Source organism: Cyprinodon tularosa, unplaced genomic scaffold (genome assembly GCF_016077235.1).
Source record: "Cyprinodon tularosa strain WSP-4 unplaced genomic scaffold, ASM1607723v1 ctg118, whole genome shotgun sequence".
In the NCBI taxonomy this organism is placed as follows: domain Eukaryota; kingdom Metazoa; phylum Chordata; class Actinopteri; order Cyprinodontiformes; family Cyprinodontidae; genus Cyprinodon; species Cyprinodon tularosa.
This window is the reverse complement of record NW_024037981.1, coordinates 1,459,750-1,481,250: the sequence shown is the minus strand read 5'-3', so window position 1 is coordinate 1,481,250 and position 21,501 is coordinate 1,459,750. Positions and strand designations below refer to the sequence as shown.

The 21,501-nt window shown below is 37.8% G+C and overlaps 1 protein-coding gene across 2 annotated transcripts in view; it reads right to left on the bottom strand.

Annotated features, from left to right (window-relative positions):
• Positions 1-1,288: 1,288 nt before the first annotated feature.
• Positions 1,289-21,501, bottom strand: part of pvalb6 (parvalbumin 6) — a 56,650-nt gene continuing 36,437 nt past the window's right edge. The window contains exons 1-5 of one of the 2 annotated variants that reach the window (XM_038267723.1): positions 19,954-20,105; positions 5,444-5,509; positions 3,039-3,171; positions 2,841-2,950; positions 1,289-1,933 (exon numbers count right to left, since the gene is read on the bottom strand). In XM_038267723.1, coding sequence (XP_038123651.1) covers positions 1,908-1,933; positions 2,841-2,950; positions 3,039-3,171; positions 5,444-5,504 — 330 coding nt within the window. In that variant the 5' untranslated portion in view covers positions 5,505-5,509; positions 19,954-20,105 and the 3' untranslated portion in view covers positions 1,289-1,907. Of the gene's footprint in view, positions 1,934-2,840; positions 2,951-3,038; positions 3,172-5,443; positions 5,510-19,953; positions 20,106-21,501 lie in introns of those variants that run through there. The other variant, XM_038267732.1, reaches the window with a different exon arrangement.

Below are 21,501 nucleotides of genomic sequence, written 5' to 3'. Positions count from 1 at the left end.
CACACATAGACAGCTTTCAGGTTTCTTCCCTGAGATTCCATCATTAATTTGGGGGTTTGGGCTGTTTAATCAGGTGACTTTTAATGTTGCGTTTTTCAAAAATTAAAAGGTTACTTTCCAAATCTTTTGGTTATTTCCCAGGAAGTTACACTTTACTATTTTGAATGTCATCGACTGCACGAAAATAGATTATGGGGTTACTTTTTGTGGAATATAAAAGTTTCTCACCAGAATGTAAAAGTTCCATTTGTTTCACATACCGGCTGCTTTTTTAAAAACTTGTAGGTATAGTGGAGTATTTTTGCAAATTTTTCAAAAGACACGCCCTCTCCGCTTTAAAAAGAAAATGCACATTTACAACCCTGTACACCCCTAAGAGGGAATGCCTATTAAATGCGTACGAGAGCACGTACAAGTCCATTTCTCCTCCTGCACGCTATGTTTGCATCGCTCAAACAACCTTGCTTTCCACTTTGTCAGACTACCCACTGGTAGGGGGGACGAACACGTAGGACAGCTTTACGTAAACAAATCACCAGAATGATTGACAATTAGGAGATTTGCAACCTCTGAATCAGACAATCTAAATGCCTTCTGGGGAAAAGTTTGACATTATTGACTAAAAGTGATTCATTCAAACAGAAGAACTCTGTAACAACTGGTCAGCATAGTGGTGGTAGTATTATGCTGTTTTACTTTCAGTTGGACTAATATACTGACCAAAACTTGTTTAATCTGCTTTGTTCAGTTCCCAAATACCACCAGAGGCCATTTATTACAAACCAGCAATTATTTACATTTAATCCCAAACCAGCTGCTAGACAGTTAGATCTGGATCATGATTGGTTAGTCCAACAGGGCAATGAATCAAGACATCCAATCTAGTTCAGAAATGGATAAAACCTGAAATAAAACGTTTAGAGCGGACATGATGTCTTACAGAAAATGGATAAAATATGTTTAAATGACAGGTAAAAACTTTAACTTTGTTCTTTAGATAAAGAACTGAAGTCAAATATCTGGTCGGGATTACGCCAGAAGTGTTTTGTCTGATGAGGTCTGCATCTTACATCATTGGTCATGTATCATTTTGAATAAGGGAAAATCTGGTTCACCCAAAAATATTTTAACTTGTATGTTCTATTATTATTTCATACTTTATAAAATAGCTGCATACACCTAACCTAACCATACTTGCTAATGAAGAGTGAATGTACATTTCTAGCTGGGACTTTATATCTAAAGTGAGTATTAAATATATATATATTAAAAAAAAACTTGTCCAGGCTTTGTCTTTTACATTTTTATTTTAATCTTTCACAGCTTGACTTCTGTCATTGGTTTTGTTTACAACAGCTCATTATCAGAGGATAAAGTGATAGATGGTTAGCAGATGGGATGATGGTTTGAGAGAGGGCAAAGGGGAGAAGGAACAGGAAGGTTCACTGAGCCAGACATGACGTTGATAGAAGAAAAGAAGTAAGAGGAAAGAAAGTAAGAAGAAGAACAAGCAGAGAAAAACATGAGAAAATAGTCAGAAGGAAATGTTCTCTGTTAATATCTACAGTACATGTTCTTTAAAAAGAAAAGTATATAGCTTTATTCCTGCAGGAGTGTTTTATATCTATACATGAACAGAAGCATGACCAGTTTGTATAAAAAGGCTAAATTAAATCGACTTTAGGGAGGGTGGGGGGGGCTATGGGCTGCGTAATACAGCCTACTCCACTGCAGTTCTGCACTTTGTAAAGACAGCAGTGATGCTGAAGTTAAAGGGAAGGAGCAATGAAAGCAAGGGGGGGAGGTGGGGTGAGGTGCAGTGTTTAATAGGAAAGAGTGTGAGCATGGAGTCAGGATGGTGAGGGCTGGGGGGGGGGGCGCTATACTTCATCATGATGGGTGGCTGTTTATTCTTTCACAAGGGCAGCAAATTCTGAAAGAGAATGAGCAGAGAAGCAGAAAGCAGTTAGGAGTTACTTACCTGCATCACACAACATTTGTCAATCAGAGTAGGATGTATGTGTTTACTACTTTAGCTGAAGAAGGATAAGACATCTGATACGATGTCCAAGAGGCATTTAAATCAGACACTTGAGAAACTATCAAACTGACAGGGAAGCAGAATTGTCTACAAATCAGTAATTCTAAGTTCAGTTCAAGTTTTAGGTCTCTAATGACTGAAATAAGCATCTTTGTATAAAACGCATGCTACCTAATTTAGCTACAACACACCACTGCTGTAGGTTATGAAGCTTTATCGTCTACAAATCTTGTTTAAATATTTGGTCAAAATTTAAACGGAACAACTTATAGATTTTCATGAATATTTAAACCATATAAATCTGTTCAATTATTTCCCATAGGCTTAATATTTACATTGTTTAAGTCATTTTGAAATAAAATAAAAAGGATTCAAAGCAAAAATAAACACTTTTTACTTGTGCATTGAGAGTGATGTTCAGTCAGTCCTTTTATTTTACTATTTATTTATTTTATGTATCAAGTTTTTTAGTAATTGGCAACAATAGTTTTAGCTTTTGATTGCCACATATGTTCAAGGATCCATGTTTCTGGTTACAATAAAGTAGGCATTAGGAGAAATAGACCTTTTCTGTAGGAGAACCAACCCCATATACAAAATACTTTTGTGGGGCTTTTTACTTTAGATTCTTCATGTGAACCTGTTTCATTAAAGATAAAAGTTCCCAGAACTTTTGGGAACAGAAGACTATAGAATTATAGTCTTCTGCCTTAAGTAACTTTTAAGCATTTTGTAATCTTTGTACGTTGGTGTTTCTGCATGCAGACATTAACAGCTACATGTAGATATTCGTATTTACCATCAACTCCAATCTTGCCGTCTCCATCCTTGTCAGCCGCTCTTAAAAATGTTTTGGTTTCTTTGTCTGTCAGGTCTCTGCCATCCTTGGCAAAGCCCTTCAGGACAAATCTAGCCAAAAGAAAACAAAAGAATTAGTCAGGAGACATGTTTCTGACTTCAGTTTGAGCCTTTTTGTTGTTCTGTGCATTTGTCTCACTTCAGCTCTTCCTCCTCTATAAAGCCGCTGTTGTCAGCATCCAGCACCGTGAAGACTTTCTTCACATCATCAGGGGACTTGGACTTCAGACCGACAATCTCGAAAAACTTCTTATGGTCAAAAGAGTCAGCAACTTCAATCGGAAAGAAAAACATAAAGAAAATGTTGTTGCATCAGGGTAGCTAAAATGCTTTCCCACTTTGTTTAACATCATGTATCTTCTGTTGCAACAAAAAAGGACCCCACTGTCCATAAAGATATGAGGAAGGATGTACTGGCTTTCTGGGATGCTGAAGTAAACATATTTGCTCTTAGAAATCAAAATTACACACAAAATTAACACTATATGATAAAAGATAGTTTACTTAATTAAATATAAAAAGCAAAATTGTTCAGGTTTTGACATTAAATTTAAAAGGGCAATTAAGTGAATAACATTTGGTGTTATTGCACTGTTGATGTGCCACCTCTGGGTTTTGACTACTGTTGTCAGTGATGCATTACCAAACTGATGTGTTACTGTAATATAATAGGTTAGGCAGTAATCGATTAATATAAGATGTTACAATTAAAGTTTTGGACATATTATTACAGTTACTAAAGTGGATAACATGTTACTGTCTGAGCTGGAGAACCCATGGCCAATAGACTAAATAAAGAGGAGAAGAAGACTGCTTTTCTCTGTTGATGATTTACATCAACAAAAAAACACAAAAGTTTTAAAACAACAGAAGAAGAAAATAGCAGTATAGCTCCAAATTGCTTTATGTCTGCTATTTAAAATTTGTCATTGAAATGGGTAAGAACATCACAGAAAAAATGCACTTTATGTGCTGGCAGGTGGGCAAGGGAACTGCCTCAAGGAACACCTGAAGGGAGTGCTCGGAAACCTTAAGCTGGAGGCTAAACGACCTGTTATAAGCAAGAAGTTGGAAGATGATAGCGCGAAATCTAACGAACAAAAGTTCTAGACCAGAGGTGAAAACCCTAGGAGAAGTGAGAAGGCTGGAGGCTGACTATGACATGGAGAATACGCCAACTCTTTCTACAGCTGACTTGCCTGGCGTTTCAAAAGCTTGTCAGCAAAATCTGTTTTTTGGCCAAGTGATAAAGTAAAAACAATCTCTACTGATGTAACATGTTATGGTATATAAGTTTCCACAGGTATTTCATTTAACAATAATAGTATAAACAGTGGTGTCAAAAGTACACACATTTGTTACTTAAGTAGAAGTATAGATACTGCAGTTTAAAAACACTCTGGTAAAAGTTGAAGTATCAACTTCACCTCTTTACTCAAGTAAAAGTGAAAAAGTATGTCCTCCAAAAAACTACTTAAAGTATAAAAGTATAAAGTAACCTTAAAAAAAAAAAGCCAGATCCCATTAGATGAATAGAAAGCTCAATTTGTCAACTATTTTGAAAAAAATTCTTTGAGATAGGGCCAAGGATGAGGGAGGTCTTGTTGGTCTCCATCTCCCAATACGCTCTCGCCTGTGTCCAACCTTTCAGACATTCAAACATCTTTTTCTGAATCCAACATTGTAGCATGGCATAGACAATTCACGTTTGCAGTTTGAAGAACACCTGCTTGCTTCTGATGATTTCCTTTAGCTAACCAATGAGTGTCTGTGTTATATGACTCATCCAATTAAACTAGTTTTCACTAGATCTGGATGGCGCCAATGATCTGCATTGGATGGCGCACATGACGTGAAATAAATATTTATAAATATTAAACTGAAGCCAAGAGTAATGAGTAACATTTGTTTTAAAAACTTTAAGGAATAGAAAGTACAGATACTTGTATGAAAATGTAACGAGTAGAAGTCAGAAGTAGGAAGAAAAATAAGTTGGCAGTAAAGTATACTGTAGATACCTAAAAAATGTATGTAAGTACAGTAAAAAAGTATTTGTACTTTGTTACTTGACACCTCTGACTATAAACTACTGTCATGTTTTATTTCAGGTAAATTTGACATTTTTGTTCTAAAGCATCTTATTAATTTTATTATTAAAAAAGCATCATCAAATCTATAACATATAGTGCAGAATAGTGCACATTCGTTTTCAATGTTTTCTGATCTGTAGATCTTTAAATTAATTATTGCATTTTTTTATTAAGAACAAACACCTTATATTCCCTAATTAAATTATTAATTAATTTAGAATTTTCTTACAAAAAATTTCACATTCTTTTATGTTTTAAAAGCATAAAAAGTAAATTATTTGCCTAGTAACTAGTAAATAACTGTCAACGACTAAAGTGGTGTTTAAACAGAGTGAGGGTCTGGTGACTAAACTTGGTCACTAAACTGTTAAAAGGTGATCCTCCTATATAGGACCCCTGCTAAAGTCTAAGGTTTTCAAACAAAACTGTAATGGATCTGTGTCAAGAATTTTACCTGCAAATGCATCGAGAGCTTTCTTGATGTCATCGGCGTTGAGGATGCTGCTCATTGCCATCTTGGCTAATGGAGGAAAGAGGTGAAGAGAAAGAAAGGAGAGAGAGGGAAACAAAGTGGACAAGGTTAAAAACAAGGTCGCAGGGGAGCAGAGAGAAAACTGAGACATTCTCGTATTACACAGGTGATGCTCCAGAAATGGAGCAGGAAATCAGGACATGTGAGAAGGAGGTGATGGGTGAAAAATGAATTAGAGACGGTTTAGAAAAAAAGCGAGAGTTGCAAGTGAGAGAAATTATACAGAATCTAGTTCATTGGGACAAACCGAGGATTCATACATTTTTAATTTTTCTGTGTTTTCTCACATCAGGACCACTGGCACCAATGTGCTGCTGGTTTTCTAATGGTTTCTAAAAGCCTCAGAGGTCTTCACATAACCTCTGCATTCTGAAAATAAACTTCAAACCAGTAGAGCCTATATGGACTTATCAGGTTTGATCTGCGACAAACAGTTTGAGGGGTATCAAAGCAATGGAAGATGAAAATCATGTATTTTTTTTCTTCATCTTTTTAGTAGGCACAATTCTGTGTTTGTATATCACATAAAACCCCAAACTATAATATGAAAAAATGTGGAAAAATCCAAGGGTATTGAGCTTGTACAATGCTGTAAAATCAAAAAAGTGAAATGACTATTTGTGTTTTCCATTGTGTGTCATCAGTGAGTTGATAAAAGCAAGGCGCAGGACCCGATAGAAAGTCTGTGGTTTTTAGCATGCCATCCAAGACTTCTAATGTCTCTGAAGTACTTGAAGAGAATTTAATTTGTCAGCCCAGTCGACAGGCAGAGTCTTTCTGTGAAAGGTGAGCCTGGCACCTAATGGCACTTTGGCTTTTTACTCTGTGTGTGATTAAACCTGATCGCTGCTTATGAAGTTGTCACCCTTTTCTGATCCCCTTTTTCACCTCTTTATACATTAAACACACTCCTACAGCAATAACACAAGATAAGTTGAACTGAAAAGCCACCTATGTCATAAGGAGCTTTTTTTTAGACAATAAAAGATCAGGTCTACTGTAGTTTGAGGGTTAAACATCCACAACCGATCAAACTCCCTCCAGATACCATTATTTTGATTAATGTTATATCCAAAAGGTAATGATACCCCATCATGACTGCTACAAGCTTAGATCCAACTTTAAATCCAGTAGCATAAAGAGATACTGGATGCAAAAGGAAAAATCTTTTACATGTATTGAAGTTTAATGTCATAAGAAGCTGGTGAGAGTCATCCAGGTCATAGTCATACAAAAAAGTAAAAAAAGTAAAAAAAAAAAAAAAAACACTGGACTTTGTTTTCCAAGTTTAAAGATGTTTTGCTTCCCATCCAGGAGGCTTTTTTCAACTTATAATGTCTGAACTAGTGTTGAGCTTCAAGCTTTATGGAGTAGCCCAACAAAGCCTTGTTATGGGTTAGAAAACATGCAAATCGAACCGGACCAGCAGGTCCAGGTCTTAGTAATGGGGAAGTCGTTAAAGACGTTGTTGGCCTGCAATACCCAATCCTGGCCTATGCCTCTGAAAAGGGAGTTTTTGGGGTCATTGTTGGCCTGGCTGACCAGATTGAGATGTTTTGGTTCCCTGCATAGTGATGGGGGTTGAGACAATAGCGGGAAGGAGTCAACCTAGGTCATATGAATGTCATATCTCAATAGGTAGATAATTGTTTTCTGCAGATAAATTCAAATGAACTGGTATCATTGTTTCGGGTATAAACTGAATCCTAAAAATGCTCTAGAAGTTGTATAATTAATGGCTAAATAAAGCAACTAACTTGTGATGCAGGGTTTTCAACTTGTATGCATTGAGTGTGAAAAGAGGCCAACTTTTCACACTCTCATCAGTCATCTATTTGGTCAAGCAGAGAAAAACCCATTTGCAAGAGTTTATGGTGAGGCATAAAACCGTTGACTGATGCAGGCAGTAAGGACAGAGCAGCATCATGTGACAGATAGCAAGCTCTGAAAGAAATGGAGAAAATTCAGCTGTCTGGCTTTAAATCCACACAAAACATGTTAGACTGTGAAAAAGCAATATTCTAAACACTGATGGCTCCCCTCACACAATTATATGGTTTTAAAACTATTTTAACTCTATATTCACACAAATAACACAGTTACTTCTGCATTTATTTGACCTGAAATAAAGGAAATGTGAATCAACTCTAAACACAAAAAGAGTAGTTTAGGTTTTTTTTGGTTGGTGAGTAGTTGTAAATATATAATATGATGACAAGACCTGGCATTGCTGGAGAGACCAATTTTAAGGACATGTTCTTATGGCAATTGCCCAGTTAACCCCTTGCTCACACTGGCTCCGGTGCGGTTACCGAGCCGACGGAGACCGCAACTCCCGCACACCCCCTCTCACACCGCCCTTTTGACTACGGTGCGGTGCGGCTCCGGCAACAGGTCCGGGGATTTAACAGAAGTTCACTTGAGTTCACGTAACTTCACGCGATAACACGGCCCAAATAAGGATATTTGCGAGAGCTTGTTGCGGAGGGCTCCGGCACGCCGCAAGGATAGCTTTCTTGCGGAATTTTCTGCAGCGCCGGAGTGTCTCGGTAACCGCAGCCGGACAGCTCAGCAGCCAGTGAGAGAGGTTTACGTCTTTTTAATGACTTGGAATCACTGCGGCGCCGCTCCCACCGCACCGCAACGGTAAGACCGGAGTCTGTGTGAGCCTGGGGTAATAGTAATCAAATTCGCAAATGAATGTATTGGCTTCAATAAAAAAAATGCTGAATAAAATATATCAATATTTCTCAGCTTTCACATCCTATTTTCACATCCTATTTAGCAAGTGACTCATTGTCACGCAGTTTATTTTATAGAAACATTTTTGGATAAGTTTGTGCAAAACATTCCCTCTTAGCCAAAATGTCACGCTATATTGGTACAATGGCAATCAGAAGCTTTCAACTGCTACTTTTCTAAGTTTCTGCTGTTATTAGCTGTGCTGCTCCTTTAGACAAGCTCTGCAGCCATTTGAGGAAACGTTTCTAAAGCTTTCTTAACCACTTGTTATTATTTTAGTGTATCTATGTTTTATAAAAACTTGGTAGCATTCAAAACTATTATTGTATTTATTTATCTAATTTAACTTGGTTATGAGTACACTAGGACACAAGAAAAAAAATAGCAAAATGCATTTTTATAGCGCTACAGAACATCCTTCCTGCCTACAGCTATCAACGCCTATAAAAGTATTTTTGAATACAATTGAAATGAATTAAAGGGGCCTGGTCACATACTATGGCTTTACCTGTTTCTATGTCAGTAGTTCACTCTCATTGCATACAAAGGAATTTGGATAAAATTACAGCATGCGGATCCAGACATTTGAATTGAGAAAGCTTCCTGGAGAGGTAGCGGAACGTCTTTAAATCTTGGACACCAAGTCCAGTGGATTGTTTTTTAAACTTTTACGGAATGACTATGACCTGGATGACTGAGAATCTTCATCAGCATATACATGAGGTACGATATTGCGCAAGTGAGCAATAGGTAAACAAGGAAATAATGGAGCCAAGCAGGTATGCATTTCTCCAGCATAGTAAAAAGAAAAAGGAAACAAAATCACGTGTGAAAAAGTGCAAAAAACATTGGAGGTTTGGAAGAATAAGACACAGGTAGCACTCTGGAACAATGTGAAAGCTGGTGCTAAATACTTAGAAGCTGCGAGCACATGGCAACCCATGGTATAGCAATGTTTAAGTCTGCTGTCTGCACCTGGTGCAGTGATTATTTTCCTGTTAAAAAACAATTAAAAGTTATATCAAGAATAGAATTTAAAATCTTGCTTCTCACATATAAACCCTTACATAGCAAAGCTCCATCTTATATCAGAGATATGATTTTTCCTTATGTTCCTAACAGAGCACTTCGCTCTCAATCTGCAGATTTACTAGTGCTTCCTAGAATTTCTAAAAGTAGAATGGGAGGCAGATATTGTAGTTATCCACCTACTCTCCTGTGGAACCAACTACCAGTTTTAGTCCGTGAGGCAGACAGCCTGTCTACTTTTAAGGGTAGGATTAAAACTTTCCTTTTTGATAAAGCCTATAGTTAGAGTGGCTCAGGTTATCCTGAGCTATCTCTATAGTTATGCTGCTATAGGCTTAGACTGCTGGAGGACATAGGGACCCCTATTTCATTATTCTGCTTCATTCTATTCCTGTTCTCCCATTCTGAAGAATTTCTTAGTTTATTCTCTAACATTAAAGTTAATAAAGTTGAGAGAAGACAATCAGTTTTACATCTGGATTCTCCTTTCAGCCTGCACCAACCAACTAACTCATTTCCAGAGATGGGAAGTAACGAAGTACAAATACTTCGTTACTGTACTCAAATAGATTTTTCTGATATTTTTACTTTACTTTACTACTTATTTTTGTGGCAACTTTTTACTTCTACTCCTGCATTTTCTTAACATAGTGGCTTCATGTGGTCTGTTTCTATTTGGCTGTGACTCCATCCTGGAGAGAGGAAATATCAGCTGCCACCATCGACACCTTTGTTTATAGATGATGGAGCTTTTCAGGTTTTTCATTGTAAGGCAAGGCAAGACAAGGCAAATTTATTTGTATAGCACAATTCAGTACAAAGATACGACGGAGTATTAGGGCCACACATGAAGAGAAAAAATATTTTTGCCATGACGAGATTAAACTCGACATGTCGACTTTAAAGTCGACATGTCGACTTTAAACTCGCCATTTCGAGAATAAAGTTGATATATCGTGGCGACTTTAATCTCGACATTCCAAAGTTTGGAGAAAAGAGCAACCGCGCTCCACAGCTGCAGTCTGCGTTTGGAGAAAAGAGCAACCGCGCTCCACAGCTGCAGTCTGCGTTTTAAGAGTGAAGGTAGTCTTTGACGTGCTGCAACTGTATAACTGTATAATCATCACAGAAAGTACAATTTGACCAAATCATCTACACAAGGCATGTCTGATTCTGGATTCTGTGCATGTAACCTGTGCAGCGGTTGGCTCTCTTGAACTAATTTCAACTTTATTGTCGACACGTCGAGATTAAACTCAACATGACATTTCAACTTTATTCTCGAAATGTTGAGTTTAATGTCGACATGTCGACTTTAAAGTCGACATGTCGAGTTTAATCTCGTCATGGCAAAAATATTTTTTCTCTTCATGTGTGGCCCTAATACTCCGTCGTACAAAGACAATGCAAAGTGCTTTACATGATTAAAATACAGGAAGATAAAACAGAATCAAAGCAAGTAGGAAAAACTAAAAAATAAATAAAATAAAAAATGCAGAAACAAAAAAAGAATATTAAAAACAGTTGGATTAAAGAAAACATGTTTTTGTTGAACTGTTTAACTAGAATAGTCGAAGGCAATCCTAAACAAATGTGTTTTTAGTCTTGATTTAAAGGAACTCAGGCTTTCCGCACTGTAGTCCTGTTTCTCTGACTGTCACTAACTGTATATGCTCTTTTTCCTCCTCTGTTATGGCAGCTGGCTCTGAGCTCATCTGCCTGGCGATGTTTCCTGGACGGGGTCGCTTGTGGAGATGGTTTACAGTTGCCTTTTGAATCTCTGCTTTTTTCAGATTGTTTGCTTCTGTCTCCTTGAACCCCAGTCAGCCTCAGCAGATGGCCACTCATACTAAGCCTAGTCCTGCTGGAGGCTTCCTTCTGCTAAAAGGGTTTTTCCTCTCAACTGTCGCTACAAACATGCTTGATGTGAGGGATTGCATTTGAGTCAATGAGTTGATGCAATCAAATGATTTTCCTTAGATAGAAAACTTTGAATCAGTTTGACTGTATGATCATGTTGAATTGTCTCTGTAAAGTGCCTTGAGATGATGTGAATCGGCGCTATATAAATAAACTATATAAATAAACTGACTTGAATTGAACTGAAAACTAATCAAGGAAATAATTGAATGACATCACTGCTGATAAAGGGGTGGGTTTAAAAATAATTTATCTCTACCCGCTCTTTTATCCCAATATATACATTTTTTTTCTTTGACTTCACTAAGTTCAATAAACTCAAACTCAACTGAAACGCCATCAGAGCAAACTCTCAACATATATTTTGCTTTATTTCAACATGAGCTTATGTTTTTATACTATATTAAGAAAAACGGATGAAGAGCAAAGAAATACTGTAGGTCAAATGTTAACGAGTCTATAAAGTAGTTCATAGATTTCCCCCCCTACTGTCACGTCACACTGAGGTCCAGTGATGCATGAGCTTCTGGAGAGGCATGGCGTTATCTACTTCAGTAACACCTTGCTGCACACACAGATCAATAATGAACAGTGCTTAACTTGTGTGGCCACACATCCAATCCTTTGTCACTGTAAAAGCATAATCTTCTTCACTGACCTTTAGCACAAAGGTATCCCAGGGGGAAAAAAAAAAATTGAAGATAAACAAATAGATTTACAGCAATATCTCATCAACCGTGCTTTGAGTAGAACATACAAGGTAAGTCCATTAAGTAAGTCCTGATGCTGATGCTTGCTGCATGCGTATTAATCATTGAATGCAAAAGCAAACTAAGATCTTATAGCAGACTGGCATTATGTTTTTGTCATGTAATTTTATTTATCTCCTTCTTCATACAGGGAGACCACCCTATGGTGTCTGTGACCTTCACAGTCATCCAAACATCACTGGATCATAACAAATATGGAAAACCTCCACAGCCAGTGCTATCACAACTGTATTTGGTGGTTTCTGCATCTCTATCATCACTTTCAGCTTTCAGATACAACATCTGTATTTTTTTATCTGTGGAGCATGAGGGGATTCAGGTGCTATCAGCACAGGGTTGCACCTCCTCATAGATAATTTTAAGGCAGTGCTGTTCTCTGTTTGATTTAGTTGTTTTCAGTCCTCCTTCCTATTACTACTGAGTCCCAAGAGACTTTTGATCAATTATCTAGATTGCACTCAGCCTTGTTGGAACGGAATTAGCTTCTAGCCTTGACCCAAGGTCAGCATGGGCATTTCAGCTTTAAACTGTGGTACATATCCTCTGCTACCAGGGCTCCATGATATATCCAATTTTTTTTTGTGAAACCATCTTAGAAACTAGGCAAGTTAAACACAGAATAATCTATATGGTAAATCTATTTGGTTGTTAATGAATATCTACTCACTTGAAAATATGAGCATAAAACACTACAGCCAAGAAACCATAAATTGTGGAGTAATCCATGTTTCCATTTGAATGTTTTTCACCACAAGCATAAAAACAACTTGTTTACGATTTACTTTGTCTATTTAATGTTCAAGTTGGGAAACCTTTTAACAAAAAATAGTACTTCTGGGGGGAGAACTATGAAGATCACTAATATTTTAGTATTCAGGGATTTATTTAATAATGTAGTTTTGTCAATGATAAATTTCATCCTTCATTTGCATATCTCAAAGTGCATTATGCATTTACATTTCAAATAATGCATTCCTTGCCAGTATTATATTAATTAGTACCTGAATATTTGATTCATTTCTTGTTTAAATAATTAGTGAAGCCCAGGTATAATTATAATTAGTCAGATCGGGTGGAGAGGAAATCCCAATGGAGGAATGTGCTTCGATCTTAACCATCCATTTGGCTGGTTTTATGATTAGGGTTGATTTTATGGTAGAATATGAACCTCCACCCCAGTCTTTTCAAGCTTTTAACAGGTTTTCTTTAAAGATTTTTCTCTATTTCAGTTCAAAAAACCTCTATTGATGGCCAAGAAAATCAAGGCACTAGCTAGGACTCCACCCTGGACCCAGGCCTGTTGATCAGGTTTTGTGGGACCCGACCGGGCCCATTTCGAATGAGTGATGTGAGCTCATCCCCCAGTGGGTCCACCCCCTGCAGGGGGAACGATAATGGACCAGTTCAGCGTTCAGAGAAAGAGGCAACCCAATCCATAGGTGCTTAAACGAATAAAACTATAATTATTTTTATATTTTTAAATAAATAAATCCATCTATCTTCTCCTGCTTATTCCATCAGGGTTGCGGTGCAGCCAGTGCCTATCTCAGGCACTCTATGGGCAAGAGGCAGGATACACCCTGGACAGGGTGCCAGTCTGTTGCAGGGTGTAACAGAGACACGCACACAAACACACATTCACAATTTAGAGAAGCTGCACTAACAAACCTATTTTTTTCACTTTAGGTGGCAGACATGGGCAATGTGGAGTCAACAAGTCATCTCCATGTCATGTATTTGTTCTACCCAGCCACTGAAGCAGGTAAGTCCAATCTTCACCGTGAATTAACCTGTGCAGATTGGACTCACCTGGTTAATTGGCTGGGTAGATTAAATACATGACAGGGAGATGACTTGTTGGCTCCATATTGCCCCTGTCTGGTAGATGGAAGCCAAAGTTCTCAGAGAGAACCCACACATGCACGGGGAGAACATGCAAACTCCATGAAGAAATATCCCGGGCCAGGAATCGAACCCTGAACCTTCTTGTGTTAAGGCAAGAGTGCTACAAGCTCCATCTATGTGCAGCCCTGATATAAATCCAATGAAAATATTGCTTTATACATATATTTTAGTGGACCACAAGTCTGTGGTTACATTTGGGAACCCCTGGCCGAGAGCCTTTAGGATAACTAATTAACCTAACAGTTACCTTATTGCACTGTGGGAGGACACTGAAGTACCACAAGCAAACCTACCGAGGCAAGGGGAGAAACTGCAGCATTAGTACGGAAATAGCCCCGGCCCCTCTCACTGCAAGGCAACAGTTGATTCCCCTCCGGCTTTGGTTAGAATACTTTATGTAGATAGTCTTTAACAAGATCCATAGATTAGATGTTTTAAACCTGCTCTGTCCTGGATGATTCAACCTTTTCTAACAAGAATCATTTGACATCCTGCGGAAAAATTCTGACATGTATCAAAGTATTTCATTTTCCTTTTATGAAAAGGAGCTGGAGAGGTGCACTTTTAAATTTAGAAGTCTCTCGGTTGATGGTTATTTGATGTAAGGGGTATGATATATGGCGGTTTTCAACTGTTATACAAATAAACAGAGCAAATGTTTGTACTAGATGGGGATAATAAGCTGACAATAACCCCCAGTGGTGGATAGAATGTCATACATGCTGTTCTCCCCAACAGTGCTAAAGTTTGACCTTTATGCTCTAAAGAAAAGAAAAAAAAGATGTTTCCCTCTTGGGAATCTGAATGACTCTAATATTCTCAGTAGGTGAGGGAAACCTAACCATCCTGCACAACTGCCAGCTCCCCAGTCCGCTGTAACAGCTGCATGAGTGTGAAGGAGAGGGTGTGTGTGTGTGTGTGTGTGTGTGTGTGTGTGTGTCTGTGTGTGTCTGTGTGTGTGTGTGGGTGTATTTTTATTGAAGCACCAAGAGGACTCAAAAGGAGATGGGAGGCTCAGTGAGGAAGTGCCCTGCATTTAAAGAAACCAAGGTTCCTATTTGTTCATTTGAGTCAGTGTTTGTAAGGAGGCTGTAAAAGCAAGTAGACTACTTGGATTTATAGAAAGCAGGATGGGTTAGGAGAGATGTAGAGAGGAGAAGAGAGACATGCTTATTTTGTGATGTTACTATTTAGCCAGAAAAAGTCCAAGAAAAAGATGATTTAATTTGATTGTTTTTTGGGGGTTTTTTTGTAACCGTAACTGTTTATGATACTATTTCAGAAAACTATGAGCATTTTCTGATGGGGTTATATGGTTCAGTAGCAGTTTTTATTTAAAGCTTCATCTGAGGTCATAATATTGATCCTCATATTGATTTTTTTTTTATCAACGGTATTAACTGAGAGTAATATACTTTAAACAAACATATACAACACCTTAAGGAAACAATCTCTTGTACCTTGAACTTTTCACATTTCTTCATTTAACAGCTACAAAGCTCTGTATCTGATATGGAATTATATGATAAATTTAAATAATTGTTAGGTGGGGGGAATTTTTATGTTTTTTTGTTTGTTTGTTTTTTTTCATGCATTTCAGCACAATTTTCACTTATGTTATAGATACATTTCAGTTTTTCCTACTGTCATCAAAGGTTTAATGTCCTTCTGTGCGTAATTTAATCTCAGTATAGATCAAGCTTTTCTCTGAGGGATTCAGAGGTCATTTAATGAACGTTAATGAACAAACAGCCTCATGACCAAAGGACACATGGACGTAACTGGATAATGCAAAGGTTTTGTGTAGGATCTTAATAAAAAGTGAAATCCCAAATTTTATAGATCACATTGCACTGTTTGAAACTTTACCAGAAAAGGAAAAGACTACTGTATGGTGCAATTGCAAATCTACCAAGACATTTTTATTCACCCAAACAGGAGAAGAGCATTAATCAGAGCATCAAGGTCTGTGGGAACTATGGGTTGACTGGGGGAATTGATCAGAAGTGCCACTGATTACCATGCACACTCCAATCTGACCTTTTTGAGCCAAGAATCAGTCGAAAACTTGAGATCAAAATCTAACTGTCTGGGTTACAATCCAATTAATATGCATGCCAAAAAAAAAACTCACCTTGAACACTCTACATGTTTTTGGATAAAGCTAAATACAGGAAAGAAAGAAAATCTGCAGAGGTTCACCCTTCGGCAAAGTCCAGAAATCCAACTAAGGCTGTGTCCAGATGTCCGCCATAATCACTTTAAAGTACCCTCTATCGTGATTAGGGTGGTTTGTTGGCCATTGTGATTAGAGCAGTGTGCTTGTGCTTTGAGAAGGTTGGAAGTACCCGGCTCGATCGTCACTGCTGGCACTCTGGGTCTCTGAGTAAGACCCTTAACCCCACACTGCTCCCCGGGCGCTGCACCGTGGCAGCCCACTGCTCCCAAAGGGGATATGTTAAATGCAGATCATTTCTCCAATGTAAGACCAATAAAGTTCTATTTGCTTTTTATAATTTTCTATTTCTATATAGTGGTTACGTCATTTATTTATTTATTTATTTTTTTTATTACGCCATTTTTAAATGAGTGTCCGAACGTCTAGTGGATGAAAAAGTTGTTGACTCGAAATTTCTGATAATGCACCTAAAAAAATAGTGATCAGCCATGGTTCCTAGACCACTGATCACTATTTATTCACTGGATTGTTGATAGGCCAAAAAAACTGAAGTCACCTGCCTCCATTTTGGTACTACCCATATTTACAGTAACAATGTAATCAATACATTTACACTCACCAGCCACTTTATTAGGTACCCCATGCTAGTAACGGGTTGCACCCCCTTTTGCCTTCAGAATTGCCTCAGTTCTTCGTGGCATAGATTCAACAAGGTGCTGGAAGCATTTCTCAGGGAGTTTGGTCCATATTGACATGATGGCATCACACAGTTGCCGCAGATTTGTCGGCTGCACATCCATGATGCGAATCTCCCGTTCCACCACATCCCAAAGATGCTCTATTGGATTGAGATCTGGTGACTGTGGAGGCCATTTGAGTACAGTGAACTCATTGTCATGTTCAAGAAACCAGTCTGAGATTATTCCAGCTTTATGACATGGCGCATTATTCTGCTGAAAGTAGCCATCAGAAGTTGGGTACATTGTGGTCATAAAGGGATGGACATGGTCAGCAACAATACTCAGGTAGGCTGTGGCGTTGCAACAATGCTCAATTGGTACCAAGGGGCCCAAAGAGTGCCAAGAAAATATTCCCCACACCATGACACCACCACTACCAGCCTCAACCGTTGATACAAGGCAGGATGGATCCATGCTTTCATGTTATAGACGCCAAATTCTGACCCTACCATCCGAATGTCGCAGCAGAAAACGAGACTCATCAGACCAGGCAACGTTTTTCCAATCTTCTATTGTCCAATTTCGATGAGCTTGTGCAAATTGTAGCCTCAGTTTCCTGTTCTTAGCTGAAAGGAGTGGCACCTGGTGTGGTCTTCTGCTGCTGTAGCCCATCTGCCTCAAAGTTCGACGTACTGTGTTCAGAGATGCTCTTCTGCCCACCTTGGTTGTAATGGGTGGTTATTTGAGTCACTGTTGCCCTTCTATCAGCTTGAACCAGTCTGGGCATTCTCCTCTGACCTCTGGCATCAACAAGGCATTTCCGCCCAGAGAACTGGATGTTTTTTCTTTTTCTGACCATTCTCTGTAAACCCTAGAGATGGTTGTGCGTGAAAATCCCAGTAGATCAGCGGTTTCTGAAATACTCAGACCAGCCCTTCTGGCACCAACAATCATGCCACGTTCAAAGTCACTCAAATTACCTTTCTTCCCCATACTGATGCTCGGTTTGAACTGCAGGAGATTGTCTTGACCATGTCTACATGCCTAAATGCACTGAGTTGCCGCCATGTGATTGGCTGCTTAGAAATCAAGTGTTAACGAGCAGTTGGACAGGTGTACCTAATAAAGTGCCTAATTTTTACCTTAAACGACAGTGTGTGTCAAAGTGATTAATTTATCTTTGTACGTAAAGGCATAAGCCCCCCTGAAAATGAGCAAATCATCGTTGTTCAATGCTGAAGCACACATGTTGTTTACATTTCGACCAATATGGCGGCTGGTGACTTCACAGCGCCTTGTACTACCAAAGGCATATCAGCAATCTAGTGAATAAATAGAGATCAGTGCACTTGACAAGCAGATATATCCCGGAATGCTTTGCGAGGAGAGTTCTAATAAGAAAGCATTATGGGATTCGTTGTCACAGCTGGCTGCTGTTGCTGTCCCACAACGGCGACAAATATCAAAGATACGGCAGGCACCGAAAGGAGTGAAAAGTACCGATCATCAGTCTGGACTTAGTTAACTAAGTTCGCTATAAAGTTAACAATATAGTCCCAGCTCTATATTGTGATTGAGGAATTTAGGGTTTAGGCTGACGTTCAGACACAGCCTAAGAATCTATACCAATGTGTGACAACCAATGATCTGCTACAAATATTACCATAGTGTCGTGTTTATGTTTTCCCTAAAGATGTAGTGAGTGCACTGGGATTATTAATGTAGATAGCTTCTATGGGCCATTTACTGAATCTAAATGAGTCGGACTGTTTTGATTTTTTTGTGATAGACTTTTATCCAAACTGAGTCTCATTTTAGATCAAGGGTGTTAAAATGAAACCAACTGTCATTCTTTAAAAGTTATTATTTATTTCCATTAAAAAGGAAGAGAAAGATCTATACAGAGAAACATCCTACTAGATACATGCAGCTATGTACAACTCATTGCATACGAAGAGAGGGGATGAAGGAACAGTATAAAAGCCTGGGATCATATAGCAGTTATCCCTACTGTCCGCTGTTTAATCCCGGCAGGTAGAGGATGGGAGCATTTTTGCCAGAAACAGCAGTGAAGCACGCAAGGATGGGTGGTCAGAGGAGACGATAGGCATGTTCTCAGATCATACTAATGGTAGCTTTAAGGCTTGATAGGTGAACCATTATTAGACTTGTCTTACCTTAATGAAAGTTGTCTTTCTGGGTACATTTTAAATATTACTTTAAAAAGATTTTGAAAAAAACTTCTAATACCGAGCATGGATAAGATGAGCTAAAAGTGTTTCATATAATTTCAAGCAAAACTTATTTAGAAGTTTTATAAGAGTCAGATTTGCTTTAAAAATAATGTCGGGCTTAAACTGGCTTGGGTTGTAACAAATAAACTTATCAAGCTTTCTAAAAATTGGAAAACCCATAAATCAATGACAGACTGACTCCATCTTTATCATATTTTTTTATTATAGCAGGTGAACCAAATTAAGATATAAAATGATAATGACATAATTAATCTTAGATTTCGTTAATGTTTTCACGAGGTTGGAATGACAAGCTTTTCTAATGAAAAACAATACACAATACATTTTTTCATAGAGTTTCATTTAAACTCAAATTATAATCTAATGAGAGGAACAAACAAAATGTATACAATATCACAAAAAAATGGAATATTTATGTCTAATGGACAGACACACATTTATCATTCAAAGATGTCGTCATTTGGCTGCAGGTTGTTCTGAGCATAAGCAGCGCAGGTTTAGTTTTCTACATGTGTATTGCACTGGAACGTTCATATAACTGCGGTGTGGTTTTATATCTCCTTAAAATCATTAATGTTTGGAAACAGGAGCTCTGATCAGAGACGCTTTTTCAATCTAAAAAGGTGTGATTAAGATCTATCCTCAAAAATTAAAGCAAACTAATATTACTTTGCAAACTTTCACCTTTTGTATCAAACTGTTATCATAAAGTAATTATTCTGGTTATTTAATATCCCTTTATCTTCATCTGATCTGCTTTAATGGAAGAGTACATAAAAGAGGCTAAATGGCTTCACTTCTCTAAAGACTTTATCTTGCTCTATTTTCTTAAAACCTCTTCATTATGTACATATCCTTTTTTAAGAGCAACCTGCTTTTTCTAAACTTTTTCATTGTTATAATAATTAGCAGCACACATTTCAGCACTAAAATCATGCTCTCTGATGTTTACCTTGTAACTGGTTGATGATGGGGTTTGGATGTGATGCAGGAGCTGGGTCAGTGGAGCTGGGGAGTCCAGTGAAAGATCGGAGGCTTTGGTCTTTGTGTTTTATACATGTCCTCTCTAACTATTTTGGGATGAAAAATGGGCTCCCTGTCGTGGTGTTTATAATATCACTTTCCAACCCTGCTCATGCTAATCAAACATTACTATTAATAATTGTCCCTCTCCACCCTTCATTCCAGACAGATTTCTTTTGCCCCTCCTCCCCTGCTTGTGGCCGTTTGATGTCTCCTCCTCCTTATTTTCTCATACCAACCACGCATGGGACCCTGCTTTGTCCTCTGTTCTACCTCAGTTCTCTGCTTTTTGTTCCCCTTTCTCAGAATATGATCTCTTAAACTTTAAAAATTTACTTTTATTTCCCATCAAACACTTTACTTTAAAGGTGCTTTGTGACATCATTAAAAAGTTACAAAGTTATCTATTGAAGGATTCTGGAATAAAATTTTAACATCAGATGTAGCAAAACTTAAAAATAAATCCTTTATACCAATTATAGAAATCCAACCATTGCTTGTTAGGGGAAAAAAAGTGTCACTTACTTAATTAGCCCTCTAGTAATGAAACAAGCTTCTGCTACAGGGTATTATAATGTTTAAGCAAAAAAGTAAAAACAAAAATTTGCTATATTGTCTCTTTACTGTAATTTTTTATGTTAAAAATGTTCTTATTCCTAAAATATATATTGTCCAGCACTGAATACTGCAGTTTTAATAATGGATGCAGTATTCTGTAAAATATGTATTGTTGTTTTGATACAAAAATATCTGCAAAATCTGATATAAAATTGACGAATTCACATGATACTTGCAGGAAAGTTGTCTTTTCTGTAAGTGAGTAAAAATCGTTGCAAGACAGTGGTAACCTGAACAAACAGCACTGCTCAAAGGCAGATACTGATTTAGCCCATCCTTTTTTGTGTCCTGTTTTGTCAATATCACTCTGGGATAGATGATAGCCCAATAGAATTGCTTTCATAAGCAGACCATTATGCTTGTTGCCATAAGGTTAAGCTTGGTACTTGTATATGAAATTTTATTGAAAAGGATTTATGGAATAAAATCGTATACAAGGGAGGTGAGAAGGAAAGAATAAGATCTAAGGGGAGAGAGAAAGAGGCAGAGGCAGGAGAGAAGGAAGAGTGCATAAAAAGAGAATAAATAAAACATATCAGCAAAAATAAACAACACAGCAGATATACAGTAACTCCTAGAAGTCTGCTTCTACACCTGCATGAGACGAGAGGGAAAAAAAACAGAGAACATAACAATAGCTAAAGAAAGACAACAGACAACCAAAATAAACATCAAAATAGCATCCAGAGCAACGGGTATCCCTTAGATATCCATGTGTGTTTAAGCCAAAATCTTTGCTGATTACCCAATATAATTTAGAGTTGTAAATATCTGTAGCTGCAGCTAGTTATTTGTATTAGTGTGTATCCGTGAACACCTTGAACCAAAGTCCTGTGGTCTGTAAGCATGGGCATGTTCG